General features: G+C 47.0%; 1 protein-coding gene across 1 annotated transcript in view; it reads left to right on the plus strand.

Annotated features, from left to right (window-relative positions):
- Positions 1 to 27,617, plus strand: part of ANKRD31 (ankyrin repeat domain 31) — a 297,365-nt gene that overhangs the window by 156,948 nt on the left and 112,800 nt on the right. The window contains exons 15-17 of the mRNA XM_069750287.1: positions 12,284 to 12,381; positions 12,758 to 12,855; positions 17,199 to 17,360. Coding sequence (XP_069606388.1) covers positions 12,284 to 12,381; positions 12,758 to 12,855; positions 17,199 to 17,360 — 358 coding nt within the window. The remainder of the gene's footprint in view (positions 1 to 12,283; positions 12,382 to 12,757; positions 12,856 to 17,198; positions 17,361 to 27,617) is intronic.

The following is a 27,617-nucleotide window of genomic DNA, read 5'->3' on the forward strand; positions in this document are numbered from 1 at the left end:
CGAGTCAGCAGGAGCAGGTGGGGTTCTTGCTGTCATGGTTGAGTCGTGGGGCATCGGGTGGATGGTCGTCTTCTAAAGTGTAAAGAGTCATGGCGGCTTTGGCCTTTGGGTTTAAATTGTGGGGTCTGCGCGATATTACCAAGTCCTTTTTGGTGCAGCGAGCAGTAAAAGGTTTCAGGCGGCGGCCGGAGAAAAAGGATTCTAGGCGGCCGATTTCCTTTAAAGTATTAGAGAAGTTGGGTGAGGTGTTGTCATCCTTATGTTTTTCAGTTTTGGAGCTTTGTTTGTTTCGGCTGGCTTTTTCCTTAGCCTTTTTCGGGGCTTTTCGAGTGGGCGAGTTGGTGTCGCCTAGTAAGCAGGTGTCGGGGGGACTTTTGGCCAGGGATGTGTTTTTGTCTGATGGTCGCGTGGAACTGTGGTTGCGGCGATCGAAATTGGATCAGGAGGGCCGGGGTAGCAGGATCGTGTTGGGCTCGGTCGATGGTTCGCCTATGTGTCCTGTTGCCTATCTGCGCCGGTATTGGGGCCTTCAGCCTAGGCGCGATCGATCATTATTGTGCCATCAAGATGGTTCCTGTTTGTCTCGCTACCAATTCACATCGGTTTTTAAAAAGGCAATTGCGCTGTTGGGTTTGGATGGGGCCTGATTTGCCCCCCATTCTTTTCGGATTGGGGCCGCGACTGAGGCGGCATTTGGGGGTCTGGGGGCTCCCGCCATTCGGCGGATTGGCAGGTGGCGCTCAAACAGGTTTCGCAGTTATGTGCAGCCACAGGGTATGGTTGAAGGGGTGTTATAAGAGTTGCATGGAGGGTTTTTCTACGGTTTGGATTTCATTTTGAGTTTGTGTTTTGTTTTCCAGATCCCCAGACATTACTGGTGTGGATTCTCAGACACTCATATGTCCATTGGGGAGCTCTGCGTGCCGATGTGCGGACTGAGGGCAGACAGCTTGGTTTTTTTTTTTGTTTCAATAATTTTTATTTAAATTTAAAGATTAATACATAAATCTCCCAACATGGAAATTTTGATAGTACAACAAAAAGTCGCTCTTACATCATTAGAGTCATGAAATATCTATTATAATGGACCTATGTGTACCTACCTATAAGACAGGACAAGACAAAGACAAGACAGAAACAGAAGGGTAAGTGGGATAGGGTATGAATCATAAGAAATCCGATTTACAGTATTCTTTGCCACACTACAGTATACTTTAGGTTAACACCAACAGAGTTCAGATTTTAGGTTACTATTCATAATTAAAAAAAAAAAAAACCCCACACACCTATATTTATCTCTAAATAGTGATTTGCGGTCTCCAGGTCTCTCCTCACGAAGAAAGTGCAAGGGCATGCGTCAGTTGATCTCCTGAATTCAAATCCAGCCACGGGGTCCACACCAGGAGAAAGTGGCTCCAATCATCAGTTCTCGTTGCTTGGATGCGCTCATACAACATAATTGTACTCATTCTAGTCTTGACTTGGGGCATTGAAAGTGACGGCGTTCTCCATTTTGATGCTATGTGTATTTTGGCCGCCATGCCCAACAAGATCACCAGTCTAAAGAGTGTTTTGGACATTCCTTGTGGCTTTAATCCGAGTAAAAATGTCCGTGGGTCCAATGGTATCTCTCTTCCAGCCATCCTGTCAATCATAAGCTTCACCCCCTCCCAGAGATCCACCACCACCGGGCATGTCCACCAAATGTGTCTCATATCTCCAGGTGCATCACAACCCCTAAAACACCTATCAGAGATCTGAGGATAAATGGCATGAAGTCTCGTGGGCACCTGGTAGGTCCTGTGGAGAACCCTGAGAGAAGATTCAACCATAGATACCTGGTGAGAGCCCCTAGATAAATTGTCACAGGAGCGCCACCATTCCTCCACCGACATCTCAAACCCCAGATCCTCCTCCCACCGACCCATGTATCTTAGTTTTCCTTCCCCTTGTGTTGTAGCAAAGGATGAGTACAATAAGGATATCACCCCCCTTCCCAAGGGGTCACTCGAGCATTTTTGTTCAAATCCTGTTAATTTAAAGGAGTTTCTGCCGGGGACACTCCTCTTCACGAAGTCAAGGATTTGGTTCATGCGGAACATTTCTCTAATTGGGGGCTCATATTTTTGAATAAATTCTTGCCTGGTCAGGGCAATATTAAACGGGGAGCAAAGGTGTTTGATTGTGGTTAGACCCTTCAGGATCCACCAGGAGAAGGGCCGAGGGTCAAGCCCCGGCGGAAACGCTGGGTTATTAAATAGCGAATTTAACGGCGAATCCCCGGATTGCACACTATTCTTGAATCTCTCTTTCCTCCAAAGGAGTAAAGACTGTGCTGCAAATGGTGCAATGGTAGAGATTTGTTTTGGTAATTTCGCTTCGGTTCACAGTAGACCCAATAGAGAATACGGTTTTATTAAAAATGACTCCAGGTGGACCCATCTGGGCCTGTCTGTTGACGAACAAATTCTAGTCAGCTGGGCAATCTGGGCAGATTTAAAATAGTTAACAAAGTTAGGTAGAGAGAGCCCTCCCTTCCTCCTGTGCACAAACATTATTTGTTGTTTGATCCTTGGTTTTTTCCCTTGCCAAATAAATTTGGAGATTTTGGAATGTATGTCTTGCAGTACTCTTGGGGGTACCGGTATAGGTAAAGAACGGAACAAATATAGAAACCTTGGGAGGGAAACCATCTTTATAGCATTTATTCTGCCTAGCCAGGACAGTGTCAATGAAGACCACCTAGACAAGTCTTTTTGAAAGTTTTCTATCAGAGGGGCATAATTCCATTTATACAGGGTAGATCTATTAGACGTGAGGTTGATCCCCAGGTAGGTCAAGTAGTGCTCCCTTTTTTCAAAGCCAAACTGAGACACTAAGTGTAACTGAATTTTTTCTGGTGTGTTCAGGAATAGAGCTTCTGATTTTTCAATATTTATTTTGAGCCCTGATATTACTTCGAAGTCATGGAGTAATGAAAATAAGTTTGGGAGAGTGGTATGGAGGCTAGTGAGAGATAAAAGCAGATCGTCAGCAAATAGGCTGACTTTATACTGTTCTCCCAAATTGGTTGGCCCCAGTATATCCGGGCTACGCCTTATAGCTTCCGCCAAAGGTTCCATTGCCAGTGCGAATAGCGCCGGTGAGAGGGGGCATCCCTGTCTAGTTCCTCTCCTTATATTTACAGGTGTAGGGTGTAATGATGGCAATTTGAGGTATGCTGTTGGCCCGTCATACAGTAAGGTCAAACAACTTATTAATTTTTGGGGTAGGCCGAATACTGATAAAATCTTGAAGAGATATGTCCACGAAACTGAATCGAATGCCTTCTCTATATCCAAAGCCAGTAACATGGTGGGCTGTAGGGAGTTAGCTGCTGTGTGTATTATATTTAAGTTGCGCCTTATATTATCTGGCCCCTGTCTTCTAGGAATGAAGCCTACTTGGTCTCTGTGCACAATAGAGGGGAGCACCCTGTTAACTCTGTCTGTAAGGATAGATGTGAATATTATGAGATCTATGTTAAGCAACGATATGGGTCTGTAATTTTTGGTTTGCTGATGATCCTTTTTAGGTTTGGGTATTACTGCTATATGTGCTATATAAAACTCCGGGGGCGTTTGTGATCCATTCAATAATGCGTTGCAAAATTTTGCTATGTGTGGTGAATGTATTTCCTTGTACTTCTTATAGTAGGGTGCTGTGAGGCCATCAGGCCCGGGGGCTTTATCAGTTTTTAATTTTTTGATTATTTGGTCTATTTCCTCTTCCGTTATGTCGGATTGAAGTATTTGTGAGGAATGTTCACTAATTTAGACAGCTTGGTTTTGACCGAAGTGTGGCAGTGATCTGGTGGCTTGGTTTTCGGGGGATGGCCTGGAATCGAGTGTTGCGCGAGATCCATAACAGTGTGAGTTTGGACAGAGCCCCGGATGTGTTGGTTTTACATGTTGGGGGTAACGATTTTGGGGGCCCGGCCTTTTCGGGAGTTGATAAAGGACATAAAGCAGGATTGCTTGAGGTTATGGGTCTTGTACCCAGGTTTGACCATTGTCTTGTCTGACCTTGTGCCACGAAAACGGTGGAAGCATATGCGGTCTTTGGAGAAAATCGATAAGGCCAGGATAAAAGTTAATAGGGCAGTGTCCGCCTTTGTGTCTCGGAATGGGGGTGTGGCGGTGAGACACTTTGAATTGGAAAAAGGTAAAGGGGAGTATTGGTTGGCTGACGGTGTTCATTTGAATGCTGTGGGCATGGATTTTTGGACTCTGGGTTTACAGGAGGGCATTGAAAGGGCCATGGCTTTTCGTTCTGGTGGGGTCTCGGGCCTTTAAGGTGTTCAAAGGCCTCTCGTTGTGGCGGCTGGGGGGAGTCCTTGGAGTTGGTGGAAATTGGTTTGGGGGGTCCATTGGCATATGGCTCCCCTTTTTGGAGTTTAATATGTTTCGGATCTGGTGAATGGTGTGGGGAGTTCCGGCAGGGGTGGTTGGATCTCCAGATTATTACCGTGAACAGTGAACCCTCTTGTGGGTTTTTTGGTGCTCCCGAGCCAGGGTTACAACGGCTGGGAGTAAAACATTGGTTAAGTTTTTGTTCACTTTATTGGGTTGTTAAATCACCAGATTCTTGGGGGCTCCAAGGACTTCTCCTAGTTTTAAAATGTTGATGTTTTTTACATTTATTGTTAATGTTTTATGTTTAACCCCTTCCCGACCTTTGACGCCACGTAGGCGTCATGAAAGTCGGTGCCAATCCGACCCATGACGCCTATGCGGCGTCATGGAAAGATCGCGTCCCTGCAGACCGGGTGAAAGGGTTAACTCCCATTTCACCCGATCTGCAGGGACAGGGGGAGTGGTAGTTTAGCCCAGGGGGGGTGGCTTCACCCCCTCGTGGCTACGATCGCTCTGATTGGCTGTTGAAAGTGAAACTGCCAATCAGAGCGATTTGTAATATTTCACCCATTATAACGGGTGAAATATTACAATCCAGCCATGGCCGATGCTGAAATATCATCGGCCATGGCTGGAAATACTAGTGTGCCCCCACCCCACCCCTCCGATCGCCCCCCCACCCCCCCGATCTGGCCGGTACACTGCTCCGGCTCCCCTCCGTCCAGTGCTCCGCTCCCCCCCGTGCTCGTGTCCGCTCCCCCCGTGCTCCAATCACCCCCCCGTGCTCCAATCACCCCCTCTGCACTCCGATCCACCCCCCCGTGCTCCGTTCCACCCCCCCGTGCTCCATTCCAGCCCCCCCGTGCTCCGTTCCACGCCCCCCGCGCTCCGTTCCACCCCTCCCGCGCTCCGATTCCCCCCCCGTGCTCCGATCCCCCACCCCATCATACTTACCGATCCAGCCGTGGTCCCGTCCATCTTCTCCCGGGCGCCGCCATCTTCCAAAATGGCGGGCGCATGCGCAGTGCGCCCGCCGAATCTGCCGGCCGGCAGATTCGTTCCAAAGTGCATTTTGATCACTGAGATATAATCTATCTCAGTGATCAAAATAAAAAAAATAATAAATGACCCCCCCCCCCTTTGTCACCCCCATAGGTAGGGACAATAAAAAAATAAAGAAAATTTTTTTTTTCCACTAATGTTAGAATAGGGTTAGGGGTAGGGTTAGGGTTAGGGGTAGGGCTAGGGTTAGGGTTAGGGTTAGGGGTAGGGTTAGGGGTAGGGTTAGGGTTAGGGTTAGGGCTAGGGTTAGGGCTAGGGTTAGGGTTAGGGTTAGGAATGTGCACACGTATTCTGGTCCTCTGCGGATTTTTCCGCTGCGGATTTGATAAATCCGCAGTGCTAAACCGCTGCGGATTTATGGCGGATTTACCGCGTTTTTTTCTGCGCATTTCACTGCGGTCTTACAATTGCGATTTTCTATTGGAGCAGTTGTAAAACCACTGCGGAATCCGCACAAAGAAGTGACATGCTGCGGAATGTAAACCGCTGCGTTTCCGTGCAGTTTTTCCGCAGCATGGGCACAGCGATTTTTGTTTCCCGTAGGTTTACATTGAACTGTACACTCATGGGAAACTGCTGCGGATCCGCAGCGTTTTCCGCAGCGTGTGCACATACCTTTAGAATTAGGCTATGTGCACACGGTGCTGATTTGGCTGCGGATTCGCAGCAGAGTTCCATCAGGTTTACAGTACCATGTAAACCTATGGAAAACCAAGTCCGCTGTGCCCATGGTGCGGAAAATACCGCGCGGGAACGCTGCGTTGTATTTTCCGCAGCATGCCAATTCTTTGTGCGGATTCCGCAGCGTTTTACACCTGTTCCTCAATAGGAATCCGCAGGTGAAATCCGCACAAAAAACACTGGAAATCCGCGGAAAATCCGCAGGTAAAACGCAGTGCCTTTTACCCGCAGATTTTTCAAAAATGGTGCGGAAATATCTCACACGAATCCGCAACGTGGGCACATAGCCTTAGGGTTAGGGTTGGAATTAGGGTTGTGGTTAGGGTTAGGGGTGTGTTGCGGTTAGGGTTGTGATTAGGGTTATGGCTACAGTTGGGATAAGGGTTAGGGGTGTGTTGGGGTTAGTGTTGGAGGTAGAATTGAGGGGTTACCACTGTTTAGGCACATCAGGGGTCTCCAAACGCAACATGGCGCCACCATTGATTCCAGCCAATCTCGTATTCAAAAAGTCAAATGGTGCTCCCTCACTTCCGAGCCCTGACGTGTGCCCAAACAGTGGTTTACCCCCACATATGGGGTACCAGCATACTCAGGACAAACTGCGCAACAATTACTGGGGTCCAATTTCTCCTGTTACCCTTGTGAATCTAAAAAAATGCTTGCTAAAACATAATTTTTGAGGAAAGAAAAATGATTTTTTATTTTCACGGCTCTGCGTTGTAAACGTCTGTGAAGCACTTGGGGGTTCAAAGTGCTCACCACATATCTAGATAAGTTCCTTGGGGGGTCTAGTTTCTAAAATGGGGTCACTTGGGGGTTTCTACTGTTTAGGCACACCAGGGGCTCTGCAAACGCAACGTGACACCCGCAGACCATTCCATCAAAGTCTGCATTTCAAAAGTCACTACTTCCCTTCTGAGCCCCGACGTGTGCCCAAACAGTGGTTTACCCCCACATATGGGGTATCAGCGTACTCAGGAGAAACTGGACAACAACTTTTGGGGTCCAATTTCTCCTGTAACCCTTGGGAAAATAAAAAATTCTGGGCTAAATAATTATTTTTGAGGAAAGAAAACGTATTTATTATTTTCACGGCTCTGCATTATAAACTTCTATGAAGCACTTGGGGGTTCAAAGTGCTCACCACACATCTAGATAAGTTCCTTTGGGGGTCTAGTTTCCAAAATGGGGTCACTTGTGGGGGGTTTCTACTGTTAAGCCACATCAGGGGCTCTGCAAACGCAACGTGACGCCCACAGAGCATTCCATCAAAGTCTGCATTTCAAAACGTCACTACTTCACTTCCGAGCCCCGGCATGTGCCCAAACAGTGATTTACCCCCACATATGGGGTATCAGCGTACTCAGGAGAAACTGGACAACAACTTTTGGGGTCAAATTTCTCCTGTTACCCTTGGGAAAATAAAAAATTGCAGGCTAAAAGATCATTTTTGAGAAAATATTTTTTTTTTTTTTTTTCATGGCTCTGCGTTATAAACTTCTGTGAAGCACTTGGGGGTTCAAAGTCCTCACCACACATCTAGATTAGTTCCTTTGGGGGTCTAGTTTCTAAAATGGTGTCATTTCTGGGGGATCTCCAATGTTTAGGCACACAGGGGCTCTCCAAACGTGACATGGTGTCCGCTAATGATTGGAGCTAATTTTCCATTTAAAAAGTCAAATGGCGTGCCATCCCTTCCGAGCCCTGCCGTGCGCCCAAACAGTGGTTTACCCCCACATATGGGGTATCAGCGTACTCAGGACAAACTGGACAACAATATTTGGGGTCCAATTTCTCCTATTATCCTTGGCAAAATAGGAAATTCCAGGCTAAAAAATCATTTTTGAGGAAAGAAAAATTATTTTTTATTTTCATGGCTCTGCGTTATAAACTTCTGTGAAGCACCTGGGGGTTTAAAGTGCTCAATATGCATCTAGATAAGTTCCTTGGGGGGTCTAGTTTCCAAAATGGGGTCACTTGTGCGGGAGCTCCAATGTTTAGGCACACAGGGGCTCTCCAAACGCGACATGGTGTCCGCTAACAATTGGAGCTAATTTTCCATTCAAAAAGTCAAATGGCGCGCCTTCTCTTCCGAGCCCTGCCGAGTGCCCAAACAGTGGTTTACCCCCACATATGAGGTATCGGCGTACTCGGGAGAAATTGCCCAACAAATTTTATGATCCATTTTATCCTACTGCCCATGTGAAAATGAAAAAATTGAGGCGAAAAGAATTTTTTTGTGAAAAAAAAATTACTTTTTCATTTTTACAGATCAATTTGTGAAGCACCTGAGGGTTTAAAGTGCTCACTAGGCATCTAAATTAGTTCCTTGGGGGGTCTAGTTTCCAAAATGGGGTCACTTGTGGGGGAGCGCCAATGTTTAGGCACACAGGAGCTATCCAAACGCGACATGGTGTCCGCTAACGATGGAAATAATTTTTCATTCAAAAAGTCAAATGGCGCTCCTTCCCTTCCGAGCCTTACCATGTGCCCAAACAGTGGTTTACCCCCACATGTGAGGTATTGGTGTACTCAGGAGAAATTGCCCAACACATTTTAGGATCCATTTTATCCTGTTGCCCATGTGAAAATGAAAAAATTGAGGCTAAAAGAATTTTTTTGTGAAAAAAAAAGTACTTTTTCATTTTTACGGATCAATTTGTGAAGCACCTGGGGGTTCAAAGTGCTCACTATGCATCTAGATAAGTTCCTTGGGGCGTCTTGTTTCCAAAATGGGGTCACTTGTGGGGGAGCTCCAATTTTTAGGCACACGGGGGCTCTCCAAACGTGACATGGTGTCCGCTAAAGAGTGGAGCCAATTTTTGATTCAAAAAGTCAAATGGCGCTCCTTCCCTTCCAAGCCCTGCCGTGCGCCAAAACAGTGGTTTACCCCCACATATGAGGTATCCGCGTACTCAGGACAAATTGGACAACAACTTTCGTGGTTCAGTTTCTCCTTTTACCATTGGGAAAATAAAAAAATTGTTGCTAAAAGATAATTTTTGTGACTAAAAAGTTAAATGTTCATTTTTTCCTTCCATGTTGCTTCTGCTGCTGTGAAGCACCTGAAGGGTTAATAAACTTCTTGAATGTGGTTTTGAGTACCTTGAGGGGTGCAGTTTTTAGAATGGTGTCACTTTTGGGTATTTTCAGCCATATAGACCCCTCAAACTGACTTCAAATGTGAGGTGGTCCCTAAAAAAAATGGTTTTGTAAATTTCGTTGTAAAAATGACAAATCGCTGGTCGAATTTTAACCCTTATAACTTCCTAACAAAAAAAAGTTTTGTTTCCAAAATTGTGCTGATGTAAAGTAAACATGTGGGAAATGTTATTTATTAACTATTTTGTGTCACATATCTCTCTGGTTTAACAGAATAAAAATTCAAAATGTGAAAATTGCGAAATTTTCAAAATTTTCGCCAAATTTCCGTGTTTATCACAAATAAATGCAGAATTTATTGACCTAAATTTACCACTAACATGAAGCCCAATGTGTCACGAAAAAACAATCTCAGAACCGCTAGGATCCGTTGAAGCGTTCATGAGTTATTACCTCATAAAGAGACACTGGTCAGAATTGCAAAAAACGGCAAGGTCTTTAAGGTCAAAATAGGCTGGGTCTTGAAGGGGTTAATAAAAGAGGCTGCTGTGGCCTATACTATTCCAACGAAAATTATGTCTCTGTCATTAATCGGAAAGGGGGTGGGTAAATGGTGGGTTGGTAAATAGGTGAACCAACAATCGATTGGACTAAAGGGTATTTGCTATTCCCCATGGGGCGCCTTCGACTATACCAAGGTCATGTAATTTATGCCTACATTTTTCTCACTTCACTTCACCAACTTAGACTATTTAGTGCTGATACATCACCCACAAATCAGATTCTAAAAATATTTAAACACAGGTTGTGATGTAAAAAAAATTCTTAAAAAGCCAAGGAAGTTAATACTTTTGCGAGCCAGTGTATGATAACCTATTGACTTATAGCCTCTTTAATTAATGCTGTGGGATTGTCCACGCACTTGTTTTACATATATTCGTATCTACTATAAATTTTAACGTATATCCAGTAAAAGTTATTTAATTTTCAGCACATTCTATGGTGAGCTCACATGACAGGTTCACCTTTTTATGAATTTAATGTATTTTTTCAGATGCCTTGTGCCAGTGTAAGCAATATTCCCCTCAAAGACTGGAGTACATTTCTGTAGCAGTTTCTATCACTTTTGTCGTATATTTTATGATTCATTTGTGTGCAGTACTCAGTCATTTATCCTTCCCACTAAAAAGAACATGGCTGAGCCGGCCGACGGTGGTGTAAAAAGGCAAAAAGTCAAAACATGTTTGCATAATTACAAGTTGATCAAAAAGTTTGCACTATGTCAAACAGTTTTACGTCAGCTTTGTAGCAAAAACTGATGAATTGAGGTCCTAAATTGATTCTTCTGCAGATTCCATGACAAATCATTGTGCTTTTCTTTAGGTAAGCGCTGAAAACCTCCTAGGAAAGTGCAACTTTTACTTTGATCTCCATTGGATCCAGTTTTAAGCTTGTTTCTTAGTTCTAACCTCTGTATGCACAGTTTTACTCAGTAGAACTCTGTGTGCACACCTTACTGTTTGCACTGAATGTATTGTTTGTTTCAGTATCTCATAACATTGTAGCGATTAATGATAGCGGTTTCTTAATATTTTGCCATTGCACTTATAATAACTTCTGACTTAATTTGGCGGTTTATGCACAGTGCTGATTGGTGGATGAACCAGTGTAAACACGGGACATGTGGGAAATACTAAGGCTATGTTCACACCTTGCGTCGGGTCCCTGCGGGTTCTCCCGCAGCGGATTTGATAAATCTGCAGGGCAAAACAACTGCGGTTCTCCCTGCAGATTTATCGCGGTTTGTTCCGCGTTTTCCGATGCGGGTTTCCGCCTATACTATTGATGCTGCATATGCAGCAATATGCAGCATCAATAGTAATGTTAAAAATAATAAAAATTGGTTATACTCACCCTCTGATGTCCGGATCTCCTGGGCGCTGCACCCGGCGGTCCGGTTCCTAAGATGCTGTGGGAGAAGGACCCTTCGTGACGTCACGGTCATGTGACCGCGACGTCACCGCAGGTCCTGGTCGCACAGCAACTCTGACCGGACGGCCGCCTGCAGCGCCCAGGAGCTCCGGACATCAGAGGGTGAGTATAACCAGATTTTTTATTTTTTAACCCCAAATATGGTTCCCAGGGCCTGGAGGAGAGTCTCCTCTCCTCCACCCCGGGTACCACCCGCACATTATCCGCTTACTTCCCGCAACGTGGGCACAGCCCCATGCGGGAAGTAAGCGGTTCAATGTATTCCTATGGGTGCAGAATCGCAGCGATTCTGCACAAAGAAGTGACATGCTGCGGGTTGTAAACCGCTGCGTTCCCGCGCGGTTTTTCCCGCAGCATGTGCACAGCGGTTTGCGGTTTCCATAGGGTTTACATGTTACTGTAAACGCTATGGAAACTGCTGCGGACCCGCAGCATCAAAATCGCGGCGGTTCCGCGGTAAAAACCGCTAAGTGTGAATATAGCCTAAATATGTTCTGCTTACATACCCTGGAATGTGGTCTGATGGTTTAGGTGTGTCGTAGCTACCCAGATAGAAGGACCATTCATGGGAAGAACATCGCTGAAAAAGAGAAATAGCTGCCTTACTTGCAAAACCATGTCCAGATACAAAAGCACAACAGGGCGCAGCAGGTCCCCATGGGAGGCGGCAGGTTCCTTTGATTTGAAAAGTATTATGCGTGCGGTGAATATCTACATACAGTAAATCCTGACTTACAGCTTATATTGTATCTGGAGCTGAGTTCACAATTCTACTGATTGTTAGTTTGACAGTTTTATAGACCGAACTGTGGCTGTGCCTTTAGGGTACATTCCCACAGGGCAAGTCTTTAAAGTGAAACCCAGTGGTGGCCCTAAATTAGAGTCCTCCACAATGTTATCTCCTCAGATATTTCTATAGCATATCACGGATCAGGCTTGTGTTTGATATTGCTTTTCAGACATCCAGGAAATTGTTGTTTTTTTTGCTATTCTGTTTTTGTACTTCTGATAAGTATCTGGTTTACGTACACTAAAGAAACCTCAATTTTTAGGAAATGAAGAGCACAGAAAGTACTAAAACAACTGAACTCATTCTGAGGAAATCAGTTAGGCGCAGAATTTTGAGAAATTCAGGAAGCTGCTGTGAAAGGTAATATTCAAGGGTCTATTGAGGTCAACCCATTTAGACTCAATATTATATAGCTTATAAAATTGATTTTCACAATATGTTTCTTTATTTTACTCCTACTCTGATTATATAGCACCATTAATTGCACAGCGCTTTACAGACATCAGCATCACTCTCCCCATTGGGGCTCACAGTCTAAATTCCCTATCAGTATGTCTTTGGAGTGTGGGAGAAAACTTGAGAACCCAGAGGAAACCCACGCAAATAAATTCCTTGCAGATGTTGTCCTTGCTAGGATTTGTACCCAGGACCCCAATGCTAACCACTGAGCCACTGTGCTGGGCTAGTGAAAGATGTTCTATAAGCGACTAATTTACGATTCACAATAATGTTACAGAGAGAAAGGGACTCATCGAGTAAGCTGGATTGATGACCCAAAGACCTGTGACTGTACATCCCCCGCCCTGTTAGCGAGCTCTCAGTTAAATAATACAGGTGAGATATGTCATTGTCATGTATTGTTACATATTGTAGATCTCGTTTTGACATGGACCAAATTTTGCCAATCACTATAAACTCCAATGTCTTTGTTTGATGTATTTTTTTGTGTATTTTCATGAACATAAAAAACAGCGTATCGCAGTTCTAGTAAAGTGTATGAGATTTATCTACCGTAAGTATCATAAACCACTGTGCAGTTTTTAGCGCTGTGGAAATTCCCTTGCAGTGCATTTTTCAGTAGGCAGAATGTTAATTACCCTTGCAGTAAATATGTGTATCATTTCATATTATTCCCATAGACATGAATGAGGAAAATTCATTGCTCAGATTTGATTGTTTTTAGTGCTTTTCCACAACGAAAAGGCAGCAAAAACGCATGTAATCCGCAAATGACTTTATCAATAAAGTTTTGGCAAAGTTAGGTAACTCCGCAAACAGGACGCTTCCAAAACAAAGAACTTTTATTTAAAACATGACATAGTAAAGGGCAAAAAACTCTCTGAAGAAATGTATTACAAATGCCAAAACTCACTAATAAACACCATAAAAAGGCAAGTAGCTTAAACTAGCTAATTGGTGTATAAATAAACTAGTAGTCATACTGCAGTAAGTAAAGAAATAATATCAAAACCAAGGGGTGCATAGAAGACTTTAAGGTGTAACAACCATCCCACTGTGATAAGGTGTACCCACTCTGGATGCAGAAGAGGCAATTTGCATATTATATTTCCCAGAGGAGCATTGCACGGCGAATAAGCCTCCTTACCTTGACAAGCCAGAGCTGGTATGTCACTCTCCATAAGGCCAGTCTCTCACGTCCAGGTAATTCCGGTACCGGAAAAATCGGTACCGGAATTATCCATGTCTGTGTGGCCCACATGCGGCATCCGTGTGCCGACTGGGTACCGCACGCACCGTGCAGGAGACAGCGCTACAGTTAAGCGCTGTCCCCTGCATCTGGTGCTGAAGCCGCCATTCATTTCTTCTCTCCAGCATCGTTCGCTGGAGAGAAGATATGGAAAATCTTTATTTTAAACACCCCCCCAAAAAAAAAAAAGATCCCTGTCCCCAACCCCCTCCCACCCCCTGTGCGCCCCCCCGCTGTTAATAAAATATTTACCCGGCTCCCTCGCTGGCGCTGCTTCCTGTCCTCGCCGCAGCTTCTCCTGTATGAGCGGTCACGTTGTGCCGCCTATTACAGTGATGAATATGCGGCTCCACCTCCGATAGGGGTGGAGTCGCATATTCATCACTGTAATGGGCGGCACCACGTGACCACTCATACAGGAGAAGCTGCGGCGAGGACAGGAAGCAGCGCCAGCGAGGGAGCCGGGTAAGTATTTTATTAACAGCGGGGGGGCGAACAGGGGGTGGGAGAGGGTTGGGGACAGGGATCTTTATTTTAAACACTCCCCCCAAAAAATATTTTTCATATCTTCTCTCCAGCGAACGATGCTGCAGAGAAGAAATAAATAGCAGCTTCAGCACCACGCTGGGGGGACAGCGCTTACTGTAGCGCTGTCTCCTGCACGGCACACGGAATGCACACGGACAACATCCGTGTGCGGTACGTGTTTTACATGGACCCATTGACTTTAATGGGTCCGTGTAATACGTGCGCTCCCACGAACACTGACATGTCTCCGTGTTTTCCAAACGGGGGCGCGGTCCGTGACAACACGCTGACATGTGCAGAGACACATTGATTTTAATGTGTCTACATGAGGAAACTGTCACCTCACGTACCGGAGCCACTGACGTGTGAAACCGGCCTAAGGAGAAACGATACCCCTTAGACCCCAGTCCACAGCCTCTCACCTAGCCAAATCAGTTCTCATGCTTCGCACTGACGAGGGCCAACAGCCCGAAACACCGTGTCTGCGAATTAAGATACTGATTTGGCTTTTATCCTAAGTCATATTGCACGACTCGTTAAAGAGTTGATTGTGACTTGTAGGATCGCTACTTCCAACAGGTGGCACTATAGAGTTTAAGTCCTCTTTTTCTCAGAAGAGGCAATTTGCATACCCTAACTCTAGTGATTCACCTTGCTATGTGCCATCCAGGCCTTGGAAGGGACTGGCCAGATGAGGACCAGCTCCTGATTGTGTTTAAAACCTAAAAACCAACAGAAAAACTCCAACGAGACACTTGTGAAAATATATATATAAAAAACTTTATTGAAATACAGGTGGGTATGTGGTGGCTGAAAAGACAGGCGCAGACACTGATTAAAATTACAGAAAATATTTGTTTTTGAAAAAACATATACAATCTGCAAAGGTACAAATTAAATATAAATATGGACAATTAGTGATAAGATCTGTGCATATACAAAGGGCCACCAATGAACAAATGTGGCTGAAAAAGGTACTGATGAAAAAGTACATCGGTGACTGTGAGGACAATGTCATTGTACAATTAGCCATCTCCTAAGTGTGACTATAATGTGAATGGACCAAGCCAAATATAAGAGCTAAAACAAGTGCAAGACCCTACCACTACTAACCCCGTAGTCGCATTGTATGAAAACACAGACACCCAGAATAAAGTCCTTTAATTCAAAGAAAGACGCAGACTGAGAATACCAGCCCCTAGCTGTCTACATAGGGTGGACCCTACGCAGTTTTTTAAAATTATTTAAATAATAAAAAAACAGCGTGGGGACCACCCTCTATTCTTGATAACCAGCCTTGCTGACAGCTGAAATTTGTAGCCTCCAGCTGTGAGTTTTGCCTGGTTTGTTATCAAAAATAATGGGGAACCCACTCAGGTTTTTTTTTTTAATTGTTTATTTCCAGCGCAGGAGCTGCTCATGAATATTCCCATCATCCAGTCCTGCTCTCACTGTTATTAGTGGCAGCAGGTGTCGGATGATGGGAGCGGTAGTCCCATCAGCTGACGTCAGTGACCGGAGGTAAACTGTATACCTCCAATCACAGCTGAGCGCTCCTGCTGTCTTCTGACAGTATGGGAACCATAGCTCTGACCGGCAGGTATGGTTTCACAGAAGCGGTGTTTGCCGTGCCATCATGCATATGACAGTGTGTCAAACACTGTATTGTCGGATCCCCCATTCAAGCAAATGGGGTTTGGGTCCGCTCTGCTGGATGACAGGCTGCATGGACGCATCATTCAGCCTGCCATCTAGATGTAGCGGAGCTGACTGTGAGGTCACATGTGGCTGTCCGTGACTTTTCTGCAGCAAATACGCTGCAAAAAAAGTCAACCTGCGTATTTCCACCATCCATTCAAGTCAATGGGTGAAAAATGTTGTAAAAACGCTGAAAGAAGTGACATGCTGTATGTAAAAAACCACTGCAAATCACAAAATCCTGAAGACAAAAAAAGCTGTGTGCATGAGATTTCTGAAATCTCATAGGCTTTCCTAGTACTATAAGGCTATGTGCACACGGTGCGGATTTTGCTGCGTCAAAACCGCTGCGGATCTGCAGCAGTTTTCCATGCATTGTACAGTACCATATAAACCTATGGAAAACAAAATCCACAGTGCACATGCGGAAAAAAACACGCGGAAACGTAGCATTTTGCACGCGGAAACGTAGCATTTTGCATTCCGCAGCATTGTCCATTCTTTGTGTGGATTACGCAGCGGTTTACACCTGCTCCTCAATAGGAATCCGCAGGTGTAAAACCGCAGGTGGAATCCGCACAAAAACCGCGGTAATTCCGCAGTGAATCCGCAGGTAATCCGCAGTGCGGTTTACCTGCGGATTTTCAAAAACAGGTGCGGAAATATCCGCAGAGATCCAACCTACGTGTGCACATACCCTAAAAGCAGCTGAAAATTAGCATAAAAAAGCAGCAAAAAAAAAAAAAAAACGCCCAGTGTGAACTTACCCTTAGGCTGGGTTCACATTGTGTTAAACCCATCCGTTAGACGGACGACGTTACACCGCGGCATAACGTGGTCCGTTAACACCGCCATTGAATCCAATGTCGGACGCATCGCTAGCGCACACCCACAATGGGCGTGACTAGTGATGTGCCGTCATTGAGTGACGGACCCTGAGACGCGGGCTGCAGCGTTTCCGGGTCCGTCACTCGTCACTGCTAGTGCAGATAGAGCAAGGAGATGCTCTATCTGCACTAGTGTGCTGCCATACCGGCACTTGCGTTAACAGAAGCCCGTTAACGTATGTGTTGAACGGGCTGCCATTAACGCAATGTGAACCCAGCCTTAGTCTGAACCAATAGATTTGTATGTAGTTATTATTGTGAATTCAGATTTGTGCAGCTGGATATATATTTTATTTTATTGACATATTGTTGCCTTTCTGTTGCACGATGTAGTTTTTATTTTTCTTCCTCTTCAGAACCTGTTCAGCAGTGTAGAGCCTCCAAAACTGTTAGAAACATACACAAAAGAGACTTTATGGGTGAGACCCTGCTACATAAGGCGTGTAAAAAAGGGGATTTGGAGCAAGTTAACGCTCTAATTGAAGCTGGGATAAATGTCAATCATACAGATAATGCCGGTGAGTGTACAAATCGTTCTATTAGAAATCAAAAGATTACTGTCTAAAGAATTACTTTACTGTACAGTATTATATGAAGAAATGGGGCATTGAGAATAGTATACTGACGTATCTAATGTGCATCTTGTAACCCTCTTCTCCGACCTTTCTGAAGTATAAGGGTATGTGTCCACGTTCAGGAAACACTGCTGCATAGAGACGCATCGTCAAACACGCAGCGTCCAGATGTTACAGCATAGTGAAGGGGATTTCATGAAATCCCGTCTCCACTATGCGTGGTAACACGCATCCGGCAGCCCTGCGATTCCGGACATGCGGCGCGTCTTTTAAGATCGCAGCATGTCCGTTGACCTTGCGGCGACGCTGCGCCACCGCAAGGTATAACACAGGGCCCTATGTGTGTGGTGCGATGATACCGGATGTGTGCAATGAACACATCCGGCATCATCGTGTCCCCAGAAGGGGGTGGAGCTTTGGGCGGAGCGATTTGGTGGCTCCGTCCAAACTGCCGACCATCCTGAATGTGGTCATGTACCCTTAGGGATATGTTTGGCCTAGATATTTCAGGGTCTTTCAGCATCAATATTTTTGAAAGTTGTAGAGAATGGCACTTTTGCAATCTAGCAGCATTTGTCCTGATGAAGGGATGTGTTGGACCTCGAAGCAAGTGAACTTTTTTTTTTATAAAAAAGAAGAAACTAATATCTTAAACTGACAGCAGGATTTTGCTAGGTAAAGTACAGTCATAGCCGTATTAGCGCTGTTACTCTGATTAAAATGATACCTGTGGTGAAGAAATCCGTTTTGTGGATTTTGTGTAATGAATTTGTGAAGATTTCTTGTAATCATAGTGTTGTGCATCAGGGCGAAACTATGGTAAAGTCTTCAGCTCTGCCACAGCCCCTCCACTGCCTCTGGTGTCTTTATATTCTTCATAGGATCTAAGTGGTATTGTTTCTCCTTGTGGAGAGTGACATGACTGGCCTGGCATGCCAGTGTGAAGAGACTTACAAGTCATGCACTGCTCCTTTGGGAAATTAAATAATGCCAGGCTAGGCATGTCGCTGCCCAAGCAGTAACATTACCCTTTAGATCCACTAATAAGCCTCCCATGCAGCCAAATCAGATCTCATTCTTTGCACTGACTAGGGGCAACACCTGGAAACACCAAGTATGCAAATTGAGATTTTGGTTTGTTTTTTATTTATTAAGGCTACTTTCACACTAGCGTTAACTGCAATCCGTCACAATGCGTCATTTTGCAGAAAAAACGCATCCTGCAAAAGTGCTTGCAGGATGTGTTTTTTCCCCATAGACTTGTATTGACGACGCATTGCGACGGATTGCCATACGTCGCATCCGTCGTGCGACGGATGCGTCGTGCTTTGGCGGACCGTCGGGAGCAAAAAACGCTACATGTAACGTTTTTTGCTCCTGACGGACCACTTTTTCCGACCGCGCATGCGCGGCCGGAACTCCGCCCCCACCTCCACGCACCTCACAATGGGGCAGCGGATGCGCCGGAGAAATGCATCCGCTGCCTCCATTGTGCAATGCGCTAAACGCTAGCGTCGGAATCTCTGCCCGACGCATTGCGACGGGGAGATTCCGACGCTAGTGTGAAAGTAGCCTAAGTCATATTAATTATTTATTAAGTCATATAGCAAGGCTGTTTAAAGGGTAAATAGTGACTTTTAGGATTGTTACCCCAATAATTTGCTCTATGTTTCAAGTCATATTTCGCTCTGAAGAGGCAATTTGCATGTTTATGTTTTTAAATTTCACGGCGGCACCATCCTAGCCCCTGGTGACACTTGCGCACATTGATCTCCTCGCAGTCTTCAGGAATATCATGCCGGGGGCTGCGCATGCACAGATTCACTTCCCGGCAGTCCTCAGTAAAATGATTGAGATTTCAGATGGTTATTGAGCCAAAATGTAAATCTGCGCATTTGCCATCACCGGCTACATTTTCCTGGAGACTGCCAGGAGATCAGTGTGCGTAAGTTCTGCCAGCGGCTGGGACAGGGCCAACGCAGAATGTAAAACATGAAGAATATAAAGACACCAGAGGCAGAAGAGGGGCCGTGCCAGACCTGAAGACCCTACCCACAGTCTAGCCCCACAGTCCTACCCCGCTGCACGAAGCTATCATTACAAGAAAACTGCAGTCACTCATTATACAAAAAACACTATTGGATTTTTTTCACCCCAGGTATTTTATCAGCCTAATAGCACCAGTTTGGCCCTGCCTGTACTTGGCAAAAACTTTCTGACAGGTTCTCTTTAACCATCACTGAGTCCACCCTATTACTTTGAATCGGAAGAGGCGTGACAACTCCGACCGTCTGTTACACTATCAGCAAACATCAGTCTAAAATAAAAAAGACCTGCAATGGCAGATACAGATAAAAAAAATCTGAGATGGAGTATGACTTGGAAACATGCATGATGTAAAGGCATGTTCACACTGGCCATAGAAGAAAGCAAAACCAAAGAAAAAGCAATGTGTGCATATACCCTAATGAAAATAAATAAAAAAGGAAGTGCATTAAATAATTAACATAGGGTGCTTAGTAAACACTGTTTTTGATCATAAAAAGCATAAAGCTGTCCCACTGCGACAAGGTGTACCCAAGTGGGACCGTAACTACACTCTCTAATGTGAAAACCTACCTAGTGTGAATAGTGGCAGAGTCTCACCAGGTCCCAACCGGCCCCCCAGCTTTGGAGGCACTGTATATGAACTGCCCGCTCAGTGAACGGTAGATACAGGCAGACGGTTGCAAAATTCTGTCCAAATCGTTGGTGGTAACTTCTCATAGACAAACTTACTTGATTCTACCAACAGCCACCCCTTTTTTAGGCTTCCTCACCCAGTCACCTGTTGACAAAGGTTTTTACCTGGCCCCCAGAAGTTATGAATTCATTTTCTTTGCCAAACTTTTCCTTTTTTTAAAAAAGATTCATACACAAGTAATCATATTTCTAGCACGGTTCTTGACTATAAGGCTGGGTTCCCATTGCGTAAATGGTGTCCATTAGATGGACTACGTTACACCGCGGCATAAACGCGGTGTAACGTAGTCCGTTACGACCGCCATTGACTGCAATGTTGGACGCATCACTAGCGCACGCCCACAATGGGAGTGCGCTAGGGATGTGCCGTCATTGAGTGACGGACCCTGAGACGCGGGCTGCAGCGTTTCCGGGTCCGTCACTGCTAGCGCAGATAGAGCTAGCAGATGCTCTTTCTGCGCTAGCGCGATGTAACGTCGGCACTTGTGTTAACAGCAGCCCATTAGCGTATGTGCTGAACGGGCTGCTGCTAACGCAGTGTGAACCCGGCCTAAGGCTGCCGTCACACTAGCAGTATTTGGTCAGTATTTTACATCAGTATTTGTAGCCAAAACCAGGAGTGGAACAATTAGAGGAAAAGTATAATAGAAACATATGCACCACTTCTGTATTTATCACCCACTCCTGGTTTTGGCTTACAAATACTGATGTAAAATACTGACCAAATACTGCTAGTGTGATGGCAGCCTAAGGGGTAACATTTTGTTCCGCTTTTGTAATAATTGAATCCGTATCAGAAACTTCCACCATGTATAGCTTTTCCTACGATCTTATTTGAGTCACAATTTTGCTCACTGATGTTCTACATCAGATGTAAGTCCTTCACTTTTATGTCAATTACACAACACTAAAAGACCACTCACATTTTTCTCCTTCGCCTCATTGGGGGACACAGACCGTGGGTGTATGCTGCTGCCAATAGGAGGCTGACACTAAGTGATACAAAAAAAAGTTAGCTCCTCCCCTGCAGTATACACCCTCCTGCTGGCTCTCGGCTCCTCCCCTGCAGTGTACACCCTCCTGCTGGCTCTCGGCTCCTCCCCTGCAGTATACACCCTCCTGCTGGCTCTCAGCTCCTCCTCTGCAGTATACACCTCCTGCTGGCTCTCAGCTCCTCCTCTGCAGTATACACCCTCCTGCTGGCTCTCAGCTCCTCCCCTGCAGTATACACCCTCCTGCTGGCTCTCAGCTCCTCCCCTGCAGTATACACCCTCCTGCTGGCTCTCAGCTCCTCCCCTGCAGTATACACCCTCCTGCTGGCTCTCAGCTCCTCCTCTGCAGTATACACCCTCCTGCTGGCTCTCAGCTCCTCCCCTGCAGTATACACCCTCCTGCTGGCTCTCAGCTCCTCCTCTGCAATATACACCCTCCTGCTGGCTCTCAGCTCCTCCTCTGCAGTATACACCCTCCTGCTGGCTCTCAGCTCCTCCCCTGCAGTATACACCTCCTGCTGGCTCTCAGCTCCTCCCCTGCAGTATACACCCTCCGGCTGGCTCTCAGCTCCTCCTCTGCAGTATACACCCTCCTGCTGGCTCTCAGCTCCTCCCCTGCAGTATACACCCTCCTGCTGGCTCTCAGCTCCTCCCCTGCAGTATACACCTCCTGCTGGCTCTCAGCTCCTCCCCTGCAGTATACACCCTCCTGCTGGCTCTCAGCTCCTCCTCTGCAGTATACACCTCCTGCTGGCTCTCAGCTCCTCCCCTGCAGTATACACCCTCCTGCTGGCTCTCAGCTCCTCCCCTGCAGTATACACCCTCCTGCTGGCTCTCAGCTCCTCCCCTGCAGTATACACCTCCTGCTGGCTCTCAGCTCCTCCCCTGCAGTATACACCCTCCTGCTGGCTCTCAGCTCCTCCTCTGCAGTATACACCCTCCTGCTGGCTCTCAGCTCCTCCTCTGCAGTATACACCCTCCTGCTGGCTCTCAGCTCCTCCTCTGCAGTATACACCCTCCTGCTGGCTCTCAGCTCCTCCCCTGCAGTATACACCCTCCTGCTGGCTCTCAGCTCCTCCCCTGCAGTATACACCCTCCTGCTGGCTCTCAGCTCCTCCTCTGCAGTATACACCTCCTGCTGGCTCTCAGCTCCTCCCCTGCAGTATACACCTCCTGCTGGCTCTCAGCTCCTCCCCTGCAGTATACACCCTCCTGCTGGCTCTCAGCTCCTCCCCTGCAGTATACACCTCCTGCTGGCTCTCAGCTCCTCCCCTGCAGTATACACCCTCCTGCTGGCTCTCAGCTCCTCCCCTGCAGTATACACCCTCCTGCTGGCTCTCAGCTCCTCCTCTGCAGTATACACCCTCCTGCTGGCTCTCAGCTCCTCCCCTGCAGTATACACCCTCCTGCTGGCTCTCAGCTCCTCCCCTGCAGTATACACCCTCCTGCTGGCTCTCAGCTCCCCCCTGCAGTATACACCCTCCTGCTGGCTCTCAGCTCCTCCCCTGCAGTATACACCTCCTGCTGGCTCTCAGCTCCTCCCCTGCAGTATACACCCTCTGCTGGCTCTCAGCTCCTCCCCTGCAGTATACACCCTCTGCTGGCTCTCAGCTCCTCCCCTGCAGTATACACCCTCTGCTGGCTCTCAGCTCCTCCCCTGCAGTATACACCCTCTGCTGGCTCTCAGCTCCTCCCCTGCAGTATACACCCTCCTGCTGGCTCTCAGCTCCTCCCCTGCAGTATACACCCTCCTGCTGGCTCTCAGCTAACCAGTTCTTGCTTAGTGTCTGTAGGAGGCACATGGGTCTGTTTCAGACCCCAACGTTTTTATTTTATTGTTTACTTTTCTGTAAATTTTTATTTTTTAATTAACGGAGTGAAGGGGGCGACGGTTCCTTTCAAGGTTCCGATCTCCCCCGAACCATCAACAGGCGAGCACGGCGAGTATACCTCCCCGTACCCTCTCCTGCGACGTGGGAAGCCATGCCTGAGCTCACTTCAGGGGCGACGGTTCCTTTCATGGTCCCGATCTCCCCACACCAGCAGCAGGCGACCACATGGAGTGTCGCCTTCATGTATCCTCTCCTGGAGCCAGGCCTAATGCCGGACAACTGGCCCTGTCCACCCGGACTGAACTCCATGGCTGTACAGAGGCCCCTGTCTATGGCGTCCGAGCAGCCCCCACTGTCCCACCACTGTGAAAGCGGATGGCACAAGGAGGCGGACGGGTCCTCTCCACCTCCCTAACAAAGGGATGATGGATTGAGGCTTATCCCTGCACCGTCCACGCTGCACAGAACAGCGCTGAAACCCACATCCGCGGCGGCTCCATGCCGGGACGCGCATCAATGGTGAGTGGATCCATCTTCAGTGGGATATTCACATGCTGACAGGCAGCCTCAGCCACTTCCCTGTGGCCCACCTCTCTGAGGTAACGCTCTGGATGGCTGCAAAAATTTAGTCCCCGGCTTCGGCCGATTTGTAGGCCGCACCCTGGAAGTCTTGCCTGGAACGACCCACTGGTGACGTCCGCCGGCTACAGAAATTTAGGCCCCGGCTTAGGCCTATTCAACATCGTGTCTGTGGCTCCGCCCCCCAAATTGGCGCTTCTCACTCTCTGCGAGATTTTATCAACTCTGCAAATCCCGGTGGCCATCTTGGTCCACCCGGCCAGCTCACACTGGGGGGACAGTATTTTTGCATTAAAGGGGCAGATCGACTCTACATCAGTACCCGGGTAAGGAAGTACCTGGTCTTAAAGGCACATGACCAGTATTTCCTGGTCTTAAAAGCACATGACCAGTATTCCCTGGTCTTAAAGGCATGTGGCCAGTATTCCCTGGTCTTAAAGGTGCATGACCAGTATTCTCTGGTCTTAAAGGTGCATGACCAGTATTCTCTGGTCTTAAAGGTGCATGACCAGTATTCCCTGGTCTTAAAGGCGCATGACCAGCATTCCCTGGTCTTAAAGGCGCATGACCAGTATTCTCTGGTCTTAAAGGTGAATGACCAGTATTCCCTGGTCTTAAAGGTGCATGACCAGTATTCTCTGGTCTTAAAGATGCATGACCAGTATTCCCTGGTCTTAAAGGTGCATGACCAGTATTCCCTGGTCTTAAAGGTGCACGACCAGTATTCCCTGGTCTTAAAGGTGCACGACCAGTATTCCCTGGTCTTAAAGGTGCACGACCAGTATTCCCTGGTCTTAAAGGCGCATGACCAGTATTCCCCGGTCTTAAAGGCGCATGACCAGTATTCTCTGGTCTTAAAGGCGCATGACCAGTATTCCCTGGTCTTAAAGGCGCATGACCAGTATTCCCTGGTCTTAAAGGCGCATGACCAGTATTCTCTGTTCTTAAAGGCGCATGACCAGTATTCCCTGGTCTTAAAGGCGCTTGATCAGTCCGAGGAGCCCTCCGCCGCCGACCCCAGCTTTATCCTCTAGTTCCCCTCAGTGGACTTCTTCACTGACCAATCCATGGTTCTCTGACCAAGAGATTGAATCCCTCTGTGTACCCTCTGTGTTTGGAGTGCGCGCAGGACCAATATACATGGTCCCTATCCTACATGGGAGCCGTTGGCTAGCAGGGGCCGCAAGTATTCTAGAAACGTGCAGGCGTCTAGAAACATACAGGCATCTAGAAAACGGAAGTTTTTCGTTTCCTGCTCCCTCACCAATGATTTAATGACAACAATGCTCTGAATATGGATTGGATATTGCCTGAGCTTGCCAGGGCTTCAGAGACTAAACTTCCTCGAGAGCATTTGCCATTCAATTTGGATAAGCGATTCACTGGACAGAAGCCTCTACGTGGGATGCCATGCCTGGCCTGTTTTTTAAGGGCGACGGGTCCTTTAAAGGGCACCGATCTCCCCACACCATCAACAGACGAGCACACGGAGTGTCATCTCCATGTTTCCTCTTCTGCATCCAGGCCTAACGCCAGACAACCTGTCCTGTCCACCTGGAGACCTGTACTCTGTGGAACATATAGAGGCACCCTTTTTGGCGTACGAGCTCCCCCCTCTGCATCACCACTATTTAGTGGATGATGCAAGAAGGCGGACAATTCCTCTCCACTTCCCTGTTAAGAGGTTGATGGATCGAGGGTTCCTAATCTTTATCTCTGCACCGTGAAAAGAGGAGATGGCAAGAGACTATGACCTGCTGGATGCAGCCGCACATTCTGCCATGGGGCAGATTAACCGGGTATAATCTCCTGTGGTATACCTACCAGTATCCCTACCTGATGGGTCATCAATTAAAAATACCACGGACTGTCAGATAGCAAATCTGTTTCGTTCCGTCTTGCGGCTTCGGGTCCAGCGCTCTATCCTCCCTAGCGGCCGCATGGATTGCTAGAGCAATGGTCTCCTGGCTGGAGACCTTAACTACCTTGATTCACACCAGCAACAACTGGCCAATCAAATCCTTTGAGCGGGAGACTGACAAAGGATTGTATAAGGATTGGCCAGCACAGTCTAGATTTAAGGGATCTTGGTTCCAAACAGGGGAACGAAAAGTAAGATCGACCCTGGACCTCAAACTTCTAACAACCTTTGACATGGTCCTCCTTCTTTGGATGGAGTTCCTCCGCTCAGCCATTACTTCAACAGAAAAAGGTGCAGTTTCCGGCATCCATCGACATTCGGGTTGCTTGCCCTCTGCAAAAATTCCTTCGCCTTTCCATTCGTCAGCAGCATTTTCAAGTCACAACCTTGTCCTTTGGCCTTGCTTCCGCACCCAGAGTGTTCGCTCGGGTCATGGCGGATGTCATGTTTCTCTTGCACTCTAGAGGCGTGCTCGTCCTGCCCTGTTTGGTCTGTCTAGCCGCCCTTCCAGGACTACGCTGAGTCGTCAATATCTCTTGCGATACCTTCTCTCCTGGGCTGGCAGCTACACTTAGACAAGTTCTCCTCATTTCCAGCCCAGCAGATATCCTTTTTGAGGATGATCCTGCACACTTCTAGAAGGATGGTAATTCTTCCTCGAGACAAGGTCATGGCCCTTCAACAGGGACCTCGTGCAAGGAGAGTTCTGAGGACTTGATTACTCACCCCCTCATTTCATTCGATTTGCTAAGAGAGTTCTGAGGAAAAATGGTGACTACAATGGAAGCGGTTTCCTTCGCTCCACTCGTTTTCAGCAAGTCAAACAGACTTTCAGACAATAGTCTCTGAGCTCCTTCTTCATCCAGGGCCTTTCTCCCGGTTCAATGGTTATTAGTAACTACCAATGCCAGTCTTCTTCTCCCCATCATTGTTCTCGAGATCCGAACGGTAGTCTTACGGCAGGTCCACTGCCTTCTGGCGGGTCACCCTATCCGAATTCAATTGGATAATGCCACGGCGGTGCCTTACGTCAGTCATCTAGCAGGTACCCACGGTCAGGCGCCATGACCGAGGTACCTCACTTTCTCTGATGGGCCGAAGTCTATTATTCGGTGATCTCGGCAGTATATATCCCAGAGGTAGAACTCTGAACGGCAAACAAATTCAGCCGTCAGGGTTCCGCCTCAAGTCAGTGGGAACTTCTCCCCGAAGTCTTCCATCAGATCTGTCCTTACTGGAGCTCTCCAGTTGTAAGTGGGATGACATCCAGACTGAAGGCCAATGTACTCGAGTTCGTGGTTTGGCCTCGAGATCCAAGAGCCATCGCTCTCCATGCTCTGGTTCTGCCGTGGTACCAGTTTCCATAACTCCCCTTCCACTGCTTCCGAAAGCCTTTCGGAAGCAGAAAGGGGCCCCAGTGATCCTCAGAGATCCGCACTGAGCACGTCCGTTTTTTGTTTGCAGAGCTAGTATCTTCTCGCCTTATCGCAGCACAACTGCAAGTAGGGACTTTCTCACAGGGAGTTTTCACACGTAGTTCTTCCCTATCGCATACCGTTAGATCATTGGGACCTTATTATTCCTAGGAGCCTTACAGTAGGCTCCTTTTTCATCCGGGCAGACTTTACTATCAGGGAAAGTCGTCCCGTTCTCCTCTGCGATATTCTCTCTGACGAGTCTTCGGAGCTAGCTTCTCTGCTCTTTCAGACTTTTTTCCCTTATTACCTTCGAGGCAAGGTTGTCCTCAGGTCATCTCCATCCCTTGTTACCAAGGTGGTACTGTATTACCACTGTTATGAGGGCTTAGTTCTTCCCTCATCTTTTTTGGCTCCAGTCCACAAAATGGAATAAGATCCCCCATATTCTGGACGAAGTGAGTGCTCTGAGTAGGTACGTCTTGAGGACGGCGTCCTTCTGAAGGTTGGACGTTTTATTTGGGCTTCCTGACGGTAGAGGAAGGCTTCCTGACATTTTCAGGAAGGGTTTAGCCGTTTCATCGACCATGATAACATGGTGAATTCTTTTCACCATCCAGGAGTCCTTCCGTGCTAGATGTCAGCCTATCTCCCTGTCTATCAAGGGTCCTAGGCACCAGGCGTCAGCAAGGCACGCCTGCAAGCTTGCGGATTCGTCC

Source organism: Ranitomeya imitator, chromosome 1, assembly GCF_032444005.1.
Source record: "Ranitomeya imitator isolate aRanImi1 chromosome 1, aRanImi1.pri, whole genome shotgun sequence".
Taxonomy (NCBI): Eukaryota; Metazoa; Chordata; class Amphibia; order Anura; family Dendrobatidae; genus Ranitomeya; species Ranitomeya imitator.